This window comes from Canis lupus, chromosome 27 (assembly GCF_011100685.1).
Source record: "Canis lupus familiaris isolate Mischka breed German Shepherd chromosome 27, alternate assembly UU_Cfam_GSD_1.0, whole genome shotgun sequence".
Taxonomy (NCBI): Eukaryota; Metazoa; Chordata; class Mammalia; order Carnivora; family Canidae; genus Canis; species Canis lupus.
This window is the reverse complement of record NC_049248.1, coordinates 11998783-12016576: the sequence shown is the minus strand read 5'-3', so window position 1 is coordinate 12016576 and position 17794 is coordinate 11998783. Positions and strand designations below refer to the sequence as shown.

At 36.6% G+C, this 17794-nt stretch overlaps 1 protein-coding gene across 1 annotated transcript in view; it reads left to right on the top strand.

Moving 5' to 3' along the window:
• The window catches only part of LRP6 (LDL receptor related protein 6), a 163030-nt gene extending 157435 nt beyond the window's left edge, over window positions 1-5595 (top strand). The window contains exon 23 of the mRNA XM_038576811.1: window positions 363-5595. Coding sequence (XP_038432739.1) covers window positions 363-657 — 295 coding nt within the window. The 3' untranslated portion in view covers window positions 658-5595. The remainder of the gene's footprint in view (window positions 1-362) is intronic.
• The last annotated feature ends 12199 nt before the right edge of the window (window positions 5596-17794 follow it).

Sequence of the window (17794 nt, the reverse complement as noted above, 5' to 3'; positions counted from 1 at the left end):
CATTAAGTATAACTTTGAATAGTTCTTTGCTATCCGGTGATATGGTTTAACTTAAAGATGTAAGTAAGAGCACATCCAGAGACTAGGTTGAGTTTATTACCTCTGCATTCCCATCCTATCCATTTTTAAATGCCTCTAGTCACATTTTATTTGCAAATATGAAATATATGCTGTCTTCCTTAATTGGCCATTGCAAATTACCTCCTATTATGTACAAGTTTAAATATGTAAAAGTTTAAATTGAAGGTAATAGCATATTACCTTCAAAGTGAAGTTTACATCTAGTATGTCTGTATTCTGAGAGGGAAAACTGCTTTTCTATAAAACTAAATGTCTGCCTGTCTTGATTTCCCCCATGCCAGCTACAGGCCATATAGTTACCGGCACTTTGCACCCCCGACCACACCCTGCAGCACAGACGTTTGTGACAGTGACTATGCTCCCAGCCGAAGAATGACCTCAGTGGCAACAGCCAAGGGCTACACTAGTGACTTGAACTATGACTCAGAGCCTGTGCCCCCACCTCCCACACCCCGAAGCCAATACCTGTCAGCAGAAGAGAACTATGAAAGCTGTCCACCTTCTCCATACACAGAGAGGAGCTACTCTCATCACCTCTACCCACCGCCGCCCTCTCCCTGTACAGACTCCTCCTGAGGAGGGGCCCTCCTCCTCTGACTGCCTCCAACACAAAAATGTAAATACAAATTTGATTGAGATCTGGAGGGGGGGAGGGAGCTGTTAGAGAAAGATGAGGCAGACCATGTACAGTTAAAAATTATAAATGGGGTAGGGAATACTGGAGATATTTGTACAGAAGAAAAGGATATTTATATATTTTCTTAAAACAGCAGATTTGCTGCTTGTGCCATAAAAATTTGTATAAAAAATAAATTTGTACTAAAAGTTTTATTTTTGCAAACTAAATACACAAAGCATGCCTTAAACCCAGTGAAGTGACTGAGTACAAGGGAAACAGGAATAATAAAGGCATCACTGACCAGGAATGTCTAGGCTTTATTGATACCAAAAAAAGAGAGAGTGAGAGAAAAAGAAGAAGAAGAAAAATTTAAGTCCATCTCAGAGAAGCAAACCATAGATACTTGGAAGTAGCCAAATAGCCTTCGTGTTAACTAATATTTGAGGGCCAACAAGTTTAAGAAATCACGAAAGGAAAAAAAAGGAATTAAAACTAACTTTGGACAAAGGGCTTTGTTTTCTTTAGGAATCCAATTATTTTAGTGAGGAAGATAGGTATTTATAAAAATCCCTTCTGAGTGTTGCTATTGTAGGAGATCAGCTGTCCGGTAAGATGGTGTGGGGCTCTTTGTGTGTGCAAGTCTTCTGTCCCTACCTTAGAACCCACAACCTCTGTCAAAAGAATTTTTTCTCTAGGTGTTTTTACCTTGCTTCCTCACCCAGCAACCTACTAGTAGGCCATTTTGCCAAGATACACAATTTATTCAAAGCTTTTTATCTGAGGATTGATTACATGGGATTTTCTAAATTAAGGTTTCATTTTAATATTTTTACTAGCTCCATTCCTCTGTAGGCTTAGCTCTTCAATTTGACTGCTGTTTTTGCGTAATGATCAAAGGTTAGACATATTACTGTTCCTCTTCCAAGATTGTTTTAATGCTCATTAAAATCTCTTTTTACAACACATATAGGCAATGTTTAAGAATTACAAATTTAACCATTATGTTTTTGTTGTAAATTAATCATATATCCTTGCAGTACTTTCAGCATATAATATCACAATATGAAATCATTTATATATTTTTTTTTCCTAGTAAAACATTTAAATATGTTCCGGTTAGAGACAATCTATTTAAAAAGAGAAGTTTTTGTTATCATTAGGTTTTCCCTTTATTAACTGTTTGACATTTTCATGTTCTTTAGGCCAATTTTTCTCAGAATGATGTCTACATACATACCTCTTTTAATTTGTGACGTGAGTTTAATATCTTCCTGTTATCCAATGTGAATTTTAGATTGTTTTCAGATTATCCACAAATTATTCCTATACTCACTTCTTATATATTTTTGTGTGTTCTCTCTTATCCCATTATGGATTAAGAAGATTTAACAAATTTACCAATATGGATTTAATGAGAAGGCCAACCAATAACTTCTCAGCTGTCAGAACTTGGGTGGAGGGGAATAATGGAAGGCTCTTCCATGACCTGCCTGACCTGCGTGGTACTCGGGCTGCTACATCTTCAGCTCTTAGGGCTGACATATGGAATGATTCTAGCACTGCTCTGCCACCTTGCCAGAAGTTAGCTTCCTGCTTTTTACATGTTTCTAGCACTTCTCTGCTAAAACTGAATGTGTTTTTAAACTAACGTATTTTTACTTTTAACAGATGTTGGTCAGTTATTGAATGATTTTTATTTTATTTTTTTTTAATTCTGCCTTGCTGAGGCCTCTCTGGATTTCAGGGCCCAAGAGAAAACAATGAAAGAAAAGATTCAGGATTTTGGCAGAGGCGAAGTAAGTTTTTAAGCAATTAAAAATACCTAAGGAAACTAATTTTTTTAAAGATAGAAAAAAATGTGGTTTCAGAATAATGCTTAGATTGTTGGGGACACCTTATATTAATCAGGTGCACTTGATTTTGCATATAAGTTAATGGTTATCCATCAGTGTCTTGCATTTCATCAGGCAAGCATTAACACTTCCTGTTGGCGGTCACAGTGCTCACAGTCTAACAGAATGGACACTGGAGTTGCATTCTGTGACATGGGGGCCTTTGATGCTTAAATGAAGATGGAAAGGTTAGCAATAACTGGGTATCAATTAGAATTTGAGAATTCTATATGTTTACATTTTTTTAATGTGCATCTTTATCCGGTGGGCTTCCCATGTGGAAACTTGCACTATAACGAATTAAGAAGAATATTGCCTTGTTATATCTCAGTCCAAGTGCTTGTACTGCGATGGCAATGGCCTCTTCTTGCAAAATACTGATTTGTGTGCCAATTTGTTTGAAATTATTTGAAGGCAGGTTCCGCTTAAACTCAAAATCCTCTTTCTGGGGTAGTTGAGTTGGATTCTTAGTATTTGGGGAGGGTACCTTTAAATGAGAGAATTATCAGAATTCAGCAAGATTGGCCCTCAGGTTACATGGACAGTTAAGCTTAAGTAAACTATCTTGATTATTAAACATAAGTTTAATTGGAAAAATTGAAGATAAAAAATAAACATGAGCACAAGTCAGGAAAAAGTAGAAAAGGGTGTGGAATTTACTTTATTGCTATATTAATTATCATGGGGGGAAAAGGAATAAAATATTATTAGATTCTTTAAATACTAAAGTATATAATTTTGAACATATATCTTAAAGTATGCCTATTTACTGATATGATTAAAATTATGAGAAATGAGCTCTAGCAGAGTATACTTCTTGTGCACTATATAATAGACTAGTCTTCACTGAGGGTAGTCTTTTATAACTCTGAACTTTAATAATTTGAACTTACCTCCTTCAGAGCCCTGGTCTTCTAAACAGTGGCCCAAGGGATTTTGCTGCTTAAATCAGATAATGGTATATTCACAAGAAAAAAACAGAGTTAAGGGATAGAATTTGTCAGTATTAATTTTTGTTTCATGAAATTTTATTCTGCCTTTGATATTTGCTGCCGCTCTTCTGTAGTAGCATACATGAGATGTTTGTCTAGCAGGAAATTATTTTAATTTTAATATAAAATACTTCATGATATACCATCAAGAGGTATATGACCTTTGAGAACAACTATTCTAAAGGGATGATATGTGTTTAGAAATGAAGACTGTACAGCACATTTTCACCTTATCGGGCAATAATTTGGGAGCAGAGCTTTTGAGCAGTAAAATTTTAGCGTGGTTGAGCATTTGAAAATACTCTAAAGTCAGTAATTTGTATAAGGCCAACTCCAGCTTTGATAATACATAAATATAGACACCATCTGCATTAGGTAGCAATTAGTTTTGGGGTAAAGTCTTTTAAGTTTTGCTGTAAAGACCTATTAATGAAGAATACTTCACGCAGAGTTAGTAGCTGAGTCACCTAACCTATTAATGAATTCCTGTGCCAGCAATTATAATAGTCTACTTCTGGTACCAGAGAGGCTTGCTTTCAGTGAACATGCTTCTCTGTGATAGTTGTGCTAGTATAGTCTTGTGCCGAGATTCAATTCCTAGAACTGTGGTTTTTAAAATTTAAAACAACTTAAAATTGCTTTTTCTCTTGCATGGGAAACTTGCCACTTCATTGATTTGCATGCCATAAGAGCTGTGCATATTGGTTACCATTAAACATGTAGCAAAATTCAGTAACAAAAGTCTTGGGCTTTTCATACTAATAAGCTTACATGACATACCTAGTATGTTTGAGGTGTGGCTATGAGTATGTGATTATCAGTTGGCCAGCAAATGTTGGGCATCCACAAATGAGACTATATACTAAGTGTAGACAGGGACAGAGTCATAAGTGTATAATCAAGTATTGTTTAAAACATATTCTCAGAATTCTTGAATTTAATTTCATTTGGTATTCCTTTCTTTATTCAAAGCCTAAAATGAGCCAAGAAAAATAACATGATTTTAGAAGTACTAGTAGCTGTATATGTGGTTTCTGATTTCTGGGATGTAATCATTTTGTAATATTGTCTCAAAATTTGGCGTTTGAAATTTTCAGTTTTAGGGGATATTTAACATCTATAGTTTCAAATTTTTAAATTTATGAGCATTGTAAATCCATATACTCAGGATATTTCCCTTGGACTTGATTCTACACCTGAGTAGAGTAGAAGGAGGGGAGTAGTCAGTAAGTTTTTAGCTCTTGCCCTCCTTCAGTCCAGGAACATTTTCCTCAGTTTTTCTTTTTCATAAGGCATCCTTAAGCTATGATTAAGTTTATTGCTGGAAAAAATCCTCATGACTTTACAGATAGAACTATAAACTATGTGATTTCTTGTACTCAGAGGATAGACCTAACAAAAATTAACTTTCAGATTTTCACCATTACCTAGGGTTTACCCAAAAGTTTACACCAAAGATTTAGAGACAATGTGCTTTTGCTTAACTGTCCGGTTTTTCTTTTTAAACAAATATAAGCAGGGCAGGGATATATAGATACATGTCTAAATATGAATATTGAAAGGAAAAGAAAGTGAACAAATCTAATTTTACATGAAATTAAATATCTGGGGTTAGTAGAAAAATTTGAAAAGAGTTAAGAGGATACCAAGAAGCTTAAGCTGGACTAGCCTTATTTGCAAGTGAAGGATCTGGTGCTGCTTTCAGATGTTTATCCTTTGTGTTTTAAAATTTTTTCTTAAGCTTTAATCTTTGTTATTGTCTTAAAGTCAGCTGGTGTTTCTTGTTCATGGACTTTGGTACGATGGTGCTTTGCAAGGATGTATTTATATTTTAATGGCCAACATTTGGTCAGCCCGTGTCCACTATTCACTTCCCCCTTTTTGTAAAATAAGTGCTTTAATTGTAAAATGTATAAAAATACCTTGTATAAATTCCCTTTTGATTATTACAATAAGCTGAGTTGTAACAAATGAAATGTTGATTTTTATAATAAAACCGTGGAAAGTAAAAGTGTCAGTTCTTTTTAGCAAGAAATTAAAACAGCTGACGGTGCTTTGATGTGACTTGTGTTTCAGAGGAAACAAAACCCACCTTTATTGTTTGTACTTCAAATAAAATACAACCTTGGAAGAGAGGGTTGGGAGGCCTATTGATTGCATAGTTCAGTGTTTGACCATCCTTGTATTGAGAACAGGGAATAAGGAAAACATTTTGTGCTTCCTGCTCTGGCTTCCAGTCAACTCCTGGAAGGAGCCTTGCTGTGGACTCCAAACATCCCCCTTCTCCAAATTAGCTTTAAAAATGAACATTGCTTTTCCTGATGCAGAGCCCAATATGATAGGATACTGAAGGGTAGCAGAATATACCACCTCAAAATACACCACTTGGCATCTTGATTATTTTGTTAGGTAAGCACTTTAAAAACAGTTAATACAGGTAGAGGCTTTCTCTGAGCTCTCCTTATTTGCCTAAAGACAGATCCTCCAGAAGGAACACAGTTACAAATCATAAATCCCCTCCCTGAGAGTTTCATCAACCAGGGAAAATTACCACAGAAGAGGAGACAAACCAGCCAGCCAGACTTTGCCACAGCAGTCATATCTCCCACCTGCTCTTCTAAGGGCCCAATCATCTTTCCTAAAAAAAATCACTCTTCCCTGAGAGGCATGTATCTTCCCTCCCCTTTCCCTAGAGGGAAGATACTAAGCCATCTTGGGGAGTTTCTCATTGTCTCCCACGGATATATAAAGTGTACATGTTAAAGTTCTGGTGTTTTCTCTTGTTAATCTGTTTATTACAAGGGTCAAAAAAAGGAGGTCTCAGCTAAGAACTTAGGAGGGTAGACAATTTTATTTTCCTTTCCTATAATACTCTATCAAGAGAGGGATGAAAGAACCAATGAGAACTCAAAACCACTCGATTGCTGCTCCAGTGTCGAAGTTTGCTGTTTTAATGGGAAGAGAGGAAAGCTTTATTATATGGCATTAAGGAATTAAATGTTAGTGTGACATTAGTAGATGCTTTTGAGTAAGTGAACTTACCTTGATTTTTTTGCTGACCCCTCGTGTTCTTTCTTCTGGAAAACAAAAATCACAAGTCGTACTGTTACCAGTCTAGTCAAAGAAAGGAAGGGCAGAATCAGGTTGGTTTGCCTGATTTAAGCAGGCTCAAGAATGAGAAGGACAGTGCAAGTTGTTTTGGGTCCTTATCTCTGCAGGTAGGTTTTCTAAGTTTATACAGTCTTTTAAATTTTTAATCCTTTGCTTCATGTACAGTTGCATTGTTTCTGTAAATTGAAAATAAAGAGTGTTGGGATTCAAGACATGATACCTCAAAATATGGTACTTGAGCATGGTGAGTATTTTAAGCTGAAGGAATTTGAGAAATGGCATATGCAGGAGGAACCCTCTGACCTTTCCCTGAAGCAGGTCATAAACCCTAATGTGAGAGGAGCCTTCCCTGTACTCAGGGAAAGGAGCATCCTTACTTCAGAAGATGAAGGAACACAGAAGAGGAATTTGAACAAACCAGCCATGCTAAGTTTGCCCCAGTGTGTTACATATAGCTCATATGTTCTATCCTATCTTTCCATAACTCTACAGTTTTCGTCAAAACTAGCATAAAACACGGGTTTAACCATTTCTTTGGGTCTTCATTTCCTTAGGAGGGCTCCTGTGTCATGTAAAACAATATATTTGTATGCATTTCTTTTGTTCATCTCTTACAGGGATCCAACTCAAGAACTTAGAAGATATTTTTCCTTTCCTACACTGTGCTCAGTATTTATTTATCCTACCATACAGGCTCCACAGCAGCTCCACCACTACCACCACCACCACCCTGCCCTAGTCCCATACCCTGCAAATTATCTACTATTTGTATGGTTTTTTTTTTTTTTAAGATTGTATTTATTTATTCATGAGAGACACAGGGAGGCAGAGATATAGGCAGAGGGAGAAGCAGGCTCCCTGTGGGGAGCCCAAAGCAGGACTCAATCCCAGGATCCTGGGATCATGACCTAAGCCAAAGGCAGACACTCAACCACCCAAGTGAGCCACCCAAGTGACCTTACTATTTGCATTTATTAATTCATCTTTAATCACCATATAAAGCCAATCTTTCTAAGACACTAAAAATAAAGGACCATTTCGTTAAGATGTGTCCAACATTTACTATGCACTAGGTACTATGCAAAGTGTCCACTGCCCTTTTTTTCCCCCCTCAATAATCAACTGATTAATAACCAACTTTGACAGGAAATGCCCAGTTTGAAAAACCAGTACAAAATTTTTATCAAGCAGTTGGTAGTGGGTGGAGCGAAAAGGACACTAAATTGAGATTGAGATTCTAATCTCTGTAGTTAGAAGAGAACTACTAGAAATGAACTACTACTATCTCTTAGTAGTTCATTTTAATGAACTACTAAGGCATGTCTGAACTCATTTAATCTCTCAGTATTTGTTGGTATTAGGCTCTAATAGAGTTTTCTGAACCTTGACTCTAATTGGCCAGTTCCACTACCTGTTCCAGAGAGCCGCTTGTACCTAAGGCATTGTAGGCGATGAATAGTATTATTACAAGGTAGAGTCCGCTGGAGGCCAAACACCTGTGAAGTGTCCTATTCTGGGCAGATGTCTATCTGAAGAGGCCTTCCAACGTGGCCCCTTCTCTAGTCTTGTTCTGCTTTCCAAAGTAATTTATATCTCTCACAAGAGACTTGGTATGGGGCCCATCATACATTAGCTGTATGGCAGAAAAATATTTTAAGAACTTTTGACTTCTGATCATCCTACCAAAAGCTCCCCCACTACCATTACCCAATTTCATGGTCTTGAAGCCGCCTGTGTTTTGTAAATAGAGTCCTCTTGGGAATTCCTTGGGAAGGAAGGACTAAGGGGCCTCAAATTTCACGCAATGCTGTGGTTCTTAGATGCAGATATATATCATGATAAGGTTTTTTAAATAACTCAATTTGGATCTGGAGCTATTTATGTTTTCTAGTATGTCTATTTTTGTCTTTATGTCTTTCAAGGAATTTGTCCATTTCCTCTAAGTTTCAATTTATTGACATAAAGTTTGTCTCTTATCCTTTCAATGTCTGTTTTCATTTCTGACATTGGTCATTTGTGTCTTGGTCAGCCAAACTGAAGGTGTATCTATTACTGAGTTTTTTTTTTTTTAATCAGTTCCTGTTCAAATTTGTTCTTTATTATATGTCTGTTTTCTGTTTCGTTGTTTTCTGCTCATTATTTCCTTCCTTTATTTGGATTAAACTTGCTAGTTGCTTAAGATGAAAGATTAAGCCACTGATTTTAGTAGACCTTTTATGATAAAAGCATGTAAAGCTATGTGTTTCCCTCTAAGCATGCTTTAGCTGCATCCCACAAATTTTGACATTTACAAGAAGTTAAAACATTTTCTAATTTCACTTGTGATTTCTTCTTTGAACCATGGATTACATAAAAGTATGTTTAATTTCTAAATATTTGGAGATTTTCGGGGTGCCTGGGTGGCTTAGTGGTTGAGTGTCTGCTTTTGGCTCAGGTCATGATCCCAGTTTTCTAGGATCAAGTCCTGCATCTGGCTCCCCGCATGGAGCCTGCTTCTTCAGCCTATGTATCCGCTTCTCTCTGTCTCTCATGAATAAATAAATTTTTTAAAGAATCTTTAAATATTTGGGGATTTTCCAGATACCATTTTGTTATTTTCAGATTTTGTTCCATAATCATCATAGGTAGTCTGTGTGAGTTTAACTCTTTAGAATTTATTGAGACTTGATTTATGGGCCAGAATATGGTCTATCATAGTTTTATGGGCACTTGAGTTGTGTTAAAAAAAAAAAAATCACAGGCCCAAAATGGAATCATTTATGCTAGGCCACATCAACAAACAGGATGTAATTCTTCACCTAATTGGCAGTTTCAACCTACCCCAGAAATGTAGTCTTAACCTGTCAGGAATTTTCTGGTTAGCACCAATAAGGTAATCTCACATGGGTCCTCCCCATTCTCCAAAGGAAGATGAAGCAATCCACCTAATAAGATCCTTTTGTTCCACAAAGGAAAGTGACCTCACCAGAAATAATCCTTTTTCCTGTTGACAACATCTTGTCCTGCCTTTAAAAACCTTTCCTTTTCTGTAGCCCTTTGGAGCTATCTCCTACTTGCTAGATGGGATGCTGCCAATTCCTGAATTGGTTAATAAAGCCAATTAGATTTTTAATTTACTTGCTTCTTGTTATTTAACAATACTATTCTGCAGTTGTTGGATACACTGTTCAATAAAAGTCAATTAGATCAGTTTGGTTTATACCATTAAGTCTTCTAGATCTTTGCCGATTTTCTCTTCTGTCAGTTATTGGGAAGTTGAAATCAAATGTAATTGTGGATTTGTCTATTACCCCCTTTTAGTTTTGTCAATTCTTGCTTCATTTTGAGCTCTGCATAATTTAGGATTGTTGTCTTCTTAATAATTCACCCTTCTCGTGACGTAATGTCCCTCTTTGCTGCCATCTTCCTTGACTTGAAGTCCACTTTGACTGATACTAATGTACCCATTCCAGCTTTCTTACTAATTTTGCATTGATTTTTCCTTTACTTTTAACTTCCGTTTCATGTTTAGACATAAAACATATAGTTGGGACTTCATTTTTATCAATACTACTTCTGCCTTTGGTTTTTAAAAAAATTTTTAAAGATTGATTGATTGATTTGACAGAGAGAGAGGATCCAGAGAGCACAAGCTGGGGGATGGCAGAGGGAGAGGGAGAAGCAGGCTCCCAGCTTAGCTTGATGTGGGACTCAATATGGGGCTCGATCCCAGGAGCCCGATCATCCTACCAAAAGTTCCCCTACTACCACTACCATTACAAAAGCAGACACTTGGGATCCCTGGGTGGCGCAACGGTTTGGCGCCTGCCTTTGGCCCAGGGTGCGATCCTGGAGACCCGGGATCGAATCCCACGTCGGGCTCCCGGTGCATGGAGCCTGCTTCTCCCTCTGCCTGTGTCTCTGCCTCTCTCTCTCTCTCTCTCTCTCTGTGACTATCATAAATAAATAAAAATTAAAAAAAAAAAAAAAAAGCAGACACTTAACCAACTGAGCCACCCAGGGGCGCCTAGTTATACCTTTTTTTTTTTTTTTTTTTTTTAAGGTTTCATTTATTTGAAAGACCACAAGCAGGGGGAGAGGGAGAAGCAGACTCTCCGCTGAGCAGGGAGCCCAGTGCTCAATCCAGGGCTCAATCCAAGACTCCAGGATCATGACCTGAGCTGAAGGCAGACACTTACCCAACTGAGCCACCCAGGCACCCTCAGTTCTGCCTTTTAATTGCAGTATTTAGCCATTATTGCTATAATTGGATTTGTCTGCCATCTTGGTTTTTTTTTTTTTTTTTTTTTTTTTTGTCCCATCTGCTCCTTCTTATTTTCTCTTCTCTGGACTTATTTTGAATTGAGTATCTTTTAGGATTCCAGTTTGTTTCTACTACTGACTTACTAGCTATGCTCAGATATAGTCATTGCTGTATGATTTACAGTTTACAGTATGATCAGTATGCATGTTTTATTGTCATATACATTCTGCATGTTATATCAAGATACATTGTTTTTGCTTTAATCAATTATCTTTTTTAAAAATTTACTTATTTTCTTTTTTAAAATTATCTTTATAAGTTTAAATGTGAGAAAGACATTTTTACTTACTCATATTTATTATTATTTGGTGTCTTCATTCCTTTTTATAGATCTGAGTTTCTGATGTAATTTTCCTTGGGCTGAAGAAATTTCCTTTGGCATATCTTAACAGTGTTGATTTTTTTTTTTTTTTTTTTTTTTTTTTTAAATTTTTATTTATTTATGATAGTCACAGAGAGAGAGAGAGGCAGAGACACAGGCAGAGGGAGAAGCAGGCTCCATGCACCGGGAGCCCGATGTGGGATTCGATCCTGGGTCTCCAGAATCGCGCCCTGGGCCAAAGGCAGGCGCCAAACCGCTGCGCCACCCAGGGATCCCCAACAGTGTTGATTTGATGCAGGACAAATTATGCTTTTGATTGTCCAAAATGTTTTCATTTAGCATTCACTTAAAATTTTATGACAGCTTTATTCAGGTATAATCAATATACAATAAACTACATGTATTTGAAGTGTACAGTAATTAATTTTGTGTTGTATACACCCATAAAATAAGACATGGTAATAAATAGTTCTATCACCCCAAGATGCCTCTTTGTAATTCCTTCTTTCTGTCACTCTGTTCCCAGGCAATCAATGACCTGTTTACTATCACAATAAATTAATTGCATTTTCTAGAATTTTATATAAATAAATTTATAGTGTGCTTTGTGTGTTTAGCTTCTTTCACTTAGAGCTTTATATCCATGTTACAACATATACCAATAGTTCATTCCTTTTTTTTTTAATTGAATAGTTTCCCATTGTATGGATATATGACGATTTGTTTATCCATTCGCCTATTGATGAACATTTGTTGTTTCCCATTTAGGGCCTTCACAAATATAGTTACTACATTCGGTACAAGTTTTAGACCAAATTCATTTCTTTTGAATAAATTCCAAAGTATGAAATGATTGGGTCATCTGGTAGATGTTTAACTTTTAAAGAAATTGCTAAACTGTTTTCCATTTTGGAAATGTAAAATTTTACATTCTATTTTCTTGAGTGAGTTCTGGTGGTTTGTTCTTTAAGAAATTTGTTCATTTTATCTAAATCATTGAATTTTTGGCATATAATATTCTTATTATCCTTTTAATATCTGTAGAACCTATAATATTCCTTCTCATTCCTTGGTGATTTGTGCCTTTTCTCCCAATCAATCAGGGTAGAAATTTTATTGATCTGCCCAAGAAACTATCTTTGGGGATGCCCGGGTGGCTCAGTGGTTGGGGGCCTGCTTTGGCCCGGGGCGTGATCCTGGAGTCTCGGGATCAAGTCCCACATCAGGCTCCCTGCATGGAGCCTGCTTCTCCCTCTGCCTGTGTCTCTCAGGAATAAATAAAATCGTTTAAAAAAAATAACTATCTTTTGGTTTCATTGCTTTTATACATTTTTCTGTTTTCTATTTCTTTGATTCCCTTTATTTCTTTTCTTATGCCTACCCTGCATTTGCTTTTTCTAGTTTAAGGTACAAGCTGAAGTCATCAAATGACTATTTATTTACTTATTTATTTATGAGAGACACAGAGTGAGAGGCAGAGACACAGGCAGAGGGAGAAGCAGGCTCCATGTGGGGATCCCAATGTGGGACTTGATCCTGGGTCTCCAGGATCAAGCCCTGGGCTGAAGGCAGATGCTCAACCACTGAGCCACCCCGGCTGCCCAGTGACCATTCCCTTAATACAGGTGTTCAGTGCTATAAATTTCCCCTTAAGTATTACTTTAGTTCCCCTCATAAATTGTGATATGCTATGCTTTCATTTTCTTTAAATTCAAATTTCCTCTTTAATCCATGGATGATTTAGATATGGGTTATTTAATTTTCAAACATTTGAGATATTATCTAGATAACTTTGTTACTGATTTAGAACTTTATTCCACTGTGATCAGTAAACATATTTTGTATGATGTGAATCCTTTAAAATTTACTGACATTTGTTTTGTATGGCTCAGAATATAGTTTGTAAATGTTCTGTATGCAACTAAAAAGATGTATTTTCTACTATTGTTGGTTTTAATGTCCTATGACATCAATTACATCTACTGGGTTAGCAGCATTGAAGGCTACAGTATCCTTACTGATTTTCTGACTACTTGTTTTATCAGTTATTGAGAGGCATTGAAATCTACATGATTGTGAATTTGTGTTCCTTGCAATTCTATCAGTTTTTGCTTTGTGTACTTTGAAGCTGTTATTAGGTTGTGATATTATGATTTACAATAAGAAATATAGGGCACCTGTGTGACTCTTGGTTAAGTGTCTGCCTTTGACTCAGGTCATGATTCCAGGGTCCTGGGATCGAGCCCTGCATTGGGCTCTCTGCTCAGGGGGAGCCTGCTTCTCCCTCACCTGCTCCCCCTGTTCGTACTCTCTCCCTCTGTCAAGTAAATAAATAAAATATTTTAAAAAAAATAAGAAATATATATTTGATTGTTGTCCTTTCCTCCTCCTGACAGAACTAATAAAACCCTTGGAATTTCCTAAGTGATGAGAACAATCACTTGTTCTTGAGAACACAAAGGTGTTTATTGTTATATTAATGAGGCAACTTTTGGAAAGCCTAAGTAACCTGTGGATGGGTTGTCAAGGGAACCAACCATGTGAATAGAGGGAGTGGAACTTTCAGTCCCATCCCCTGACTCTGGGAAGGGGAGAGGGCTGGAGGTTCAATCAATTACCAAATAGCTGATGATTTAATTAATGATGCCAATGTAATGAAGCCTCCATAAAAAGCCAAAAGGTTGACGTTGGGAGAGCTTCCAGGTTGGGGAGCACATATAGGTCCTGGGAGACTACACTCAGAGAGAGCATGGGAGATTTATGCTCCTTTCCCCATACCTTGCCTATGCATCTCTTCCATCTGGTTGTTCCTTTTATAATAGAACAGTAATCTATAATAGAGCAGTGAAATGTTTCCCTGAGTTCTGTTAGCTGTTCTAGCAAATTAATTGAACCCAAAAAGCAGATTGTGGGAACATCTGATTTATCATCTATTGGTCAGAAGCCTAGATGATGTCTAAGGTCTGTGTTGGAGGAATCTGACATTATCTCTGGGCAGATTAGTTGAGTTGAACTGTAGGATAACCAGCTAGTGTCAGAGAATTCTTGGTGGTGTGGAAAAAAACATACACTGGAAGATATGTAAACATTAGAATTGTTCTGTCCTTTTGATAAATTGACCATTATTATTAAATGACAATTGATATTAATATTCTTTGCTCTGAAATCTAGTTGACTGATGTTAATATAACTACTCCATCTTATCTTTTGATTAGTGTCGTCATAGTACTTCTTCCATCATTTTACTTTTAACATAATCATGTCTTTATATTTAAAATGGTTTTTGTAGGGATGCCAGGGTAACTCAGTGATTGAGTGTCTGCCTTTGGCTCAGGATGTGATCCCAGGGTCCTGGGATCAAGTTCTACATCGGCTCCCCACAGGGAGCCTGCTTCTTCTGCTATGTCTCTGCTCTCTGTCTCTCATGAATAAAGGATAAAATCCTAAAAAAAAAAAAAAAAAAAAAAAAAAAAAAAAAAAAAGTGGTTTTTGTAGACTACATATAGCTAGGTCTGGCTTTTTAAATCTAACCCAGTAATCTCTGCCTTTTAATCGGGATGTTTACACCACTTTCATTTATCATGATTATTGATATGGTTTTATTTTATATACCAACCTGCTATTTGTTTTCTCTTTGTCTTGTCTGTCCTTTGTTCCCCCTTTCCTTCTTTCCCACTTTATTTTTAGATTAAGCATTTTTATGATTCCATTTTGTCACCTTTGTTGGCTTATTAGCTATAAATCTTATGTGACTATGTAGGTGTGTGTATACATTTCAGTGGGGTTTTTTGTAGATTTATAGCATAGATTTTTAACTTTCTAGCCTACTTTTGAGTGGAATTATACTTCATATATAGTATGGAAACTTAGCAATATTTCCATCTCTCTCCTCCCAGTCTCTGTACTATTAATCTCATATATTTTATTCTATATGTTAAAAAGCCCTACAATATATTATTTTTCCTTCAAATGATCCATTATCTTTTAAAGAGATTTAAATAAGAAAGAGTCAGGATGCCTGGGCGGCTCAGCATTTGAGTGTGTCTTTAGCTCAGGACATGATCCTGGATTTGGGGATCAAGTCCTGCATTGGGCTCCCTGCAAGGAGCCTGCTTCTCCCTCTGCCTATGTCTCTGCCTCTCTGTCTCATGAATAAATAAATATAAATAAATAAATGTATGTCTTATATTCACTCACATACTTATAATTTCCAGTGCTCTTTCTTTTCTCTAGATAAGATTTCTATTTGGTATAATTTTCCTTCTGCCTAAAGGACTTCATCATTTTTTGTAGTTCAGTTCTACTTGTGTGGACTGTAGCTTTTGTACATCTCACAAAGCGTTTCACCTTTTTTTTTTTTTTAAACATCTTTTTGTTGGGTATAGAATTCTGTGTTGACAGGTTTTTTCTCTGCTATTTTGAAGATGTTAGTCTACTTTCTTCTGTTTTGTATCATTTTCCAAGAAAAGCTTGCTATTTTTAGCTTCTCTATATAATGTGTCTTTTTCTCTGGCTTCTTAAATATTTTTTCTTTATCACTGGTTTGGAGCAATTTGTGATGGGCCTTATGATGTGTAGTTTTCTACATTTTTTTGTATGTGTGCTTGTCATTCATTGATTTTCTTGGTTCTGTAGGTGTATAGTTTTCATCAAATTTCAAAAATCTTCACTCCAGTACACATAAATTAGGCCAATAGAAGTCATTACACAATTCACTGCTGCTCTGTTAATGTTTTCTCCCCAGTCTTATTTCTGTGTTTCATCTTGGATCTATTGCTGTCTTTAAGTTTACTTATCTATTTTTTTATAATGTCTCATTACTGTTCATTCAATCCAGTGTATTTTTCCTCTCAGAGTTACAGATTTCTTGAGTCATATGTATAATTTGTGTTCTTCCCATGTCCAGCTTTTCCTCCAGCTTATTGAATATATGGAATATAGTTACAGTGGTTTTAATATCCTTGTTTAATAATTGGGTCAGCTGTATCATTTTGGGGGTGGTTTTTCTTGATTTTTCTGCTCATTATAGGTCTCATTTTCCTACTTCTTTACATATCTTGTAATTTTTTATTTGGTGTCAGATATTGTGAATGTTACCTTGTTGGGTGTTAGATATTTTTTTAAAGATTTTATTTATTTATTTATTTATTTATTTATTTATTTATTTATTTGAGAGAGAGAGAGAGAGAGAGAGGCAGAGACACAGAGGGAGAAGCAGGCTTCATGCAGGGAGCCTGATGTGGGACTTGATCCTGGGTCTCCAGGATCATGTCCTGGGCTGAAGGCAGCACTAAACTGCTAAGCCACTGGGGCTGCCCGGTGTTAGATATTTTTGTGATCCTATAAAGATTTTTGAACTTTGTTCTGGAACACAGCTAATTCACTTGATAACAGCTTAATCCTTTTGGTTCTTGCTCTTCATCTTTCTTGGGAAGAACCAGAAGCATGTTTAATCTAGAGCTTATTTTTTCCCAGTACTGAGGCAAAATTTTTCTGAGTATTCTGACTATTGCTATGCAAATTTTGAGGTTTCTCCATTTTGGCAAGTGGAAATAGGCACTATTCCCAGCCCTGTGTGTGCCTTGGAGAGTGTTCCTCTCAATAACTTTTTCACATGCATGTGCTGATCAGTATTCATCTGAAAACTTAAAGGGACCTAACCTGGAGATGTCTGGAGCTTTGCATGCCATTCTCTTCTGTCCATTATTGCCCTGCAGACTTGAGTTCCCTGGCCTTCTTGGACATCAAGCCTCCAACTCCTCTACTCTGGGAGACTGCTGAGCCCTATTTGGGTTCCCCGCCTTCCAGCACAGCCTGGAAATTCTACCTGCAATATGCTACGGCAGTCACAGGGCTTTCTTTCTCATCCCTTGGGGATCAGTCCTTCATTACCTGATACACAATATCTTGAAAACTGGAAACCATTATTTCATATTTTTTGTCTGTTTTTTTTTTTTCTCCAGTGTTTTGAATAGAAGAGTAAACTCATTTACTATTACTTCATCTTGCCTGGAAGCTGCAGATGATATTGGAACATTTGGAGAGTTTGTTAAACTACACATATCTTGGGCCACACTCCAATCTCATTGATTTATAGCAATGAGGCTAGGGTATATGATTTTGCAGTTGTACATTAAAAATATGCCAGGTATTAGATAGACAAAGATAAATTAGACATAATACTTGTTTACAAAAGAGTTTATAATCCAGTGCAAAAGACTGGTTCTTATGGCATAATGTATTAAAAATAATGTCTATAAATAGTGTGTTATGGAGCATCCTTTTGAAGAAAGGCATCCAAATGTAGCCCTATGGCAGCCAAGGGAGGGTTAGCAAATGCTTCCTGGAAGAAATAAAGGAGTGAATTTGGAAAGATGGGCTGGAGTTAATTAGTGGAATTAGTGGAAATAGGGGGAGAAAGGACCAGGAGGCTAGAGCACTCCAAGAGACAGTATTGTTATGAAGGCTTAGAGG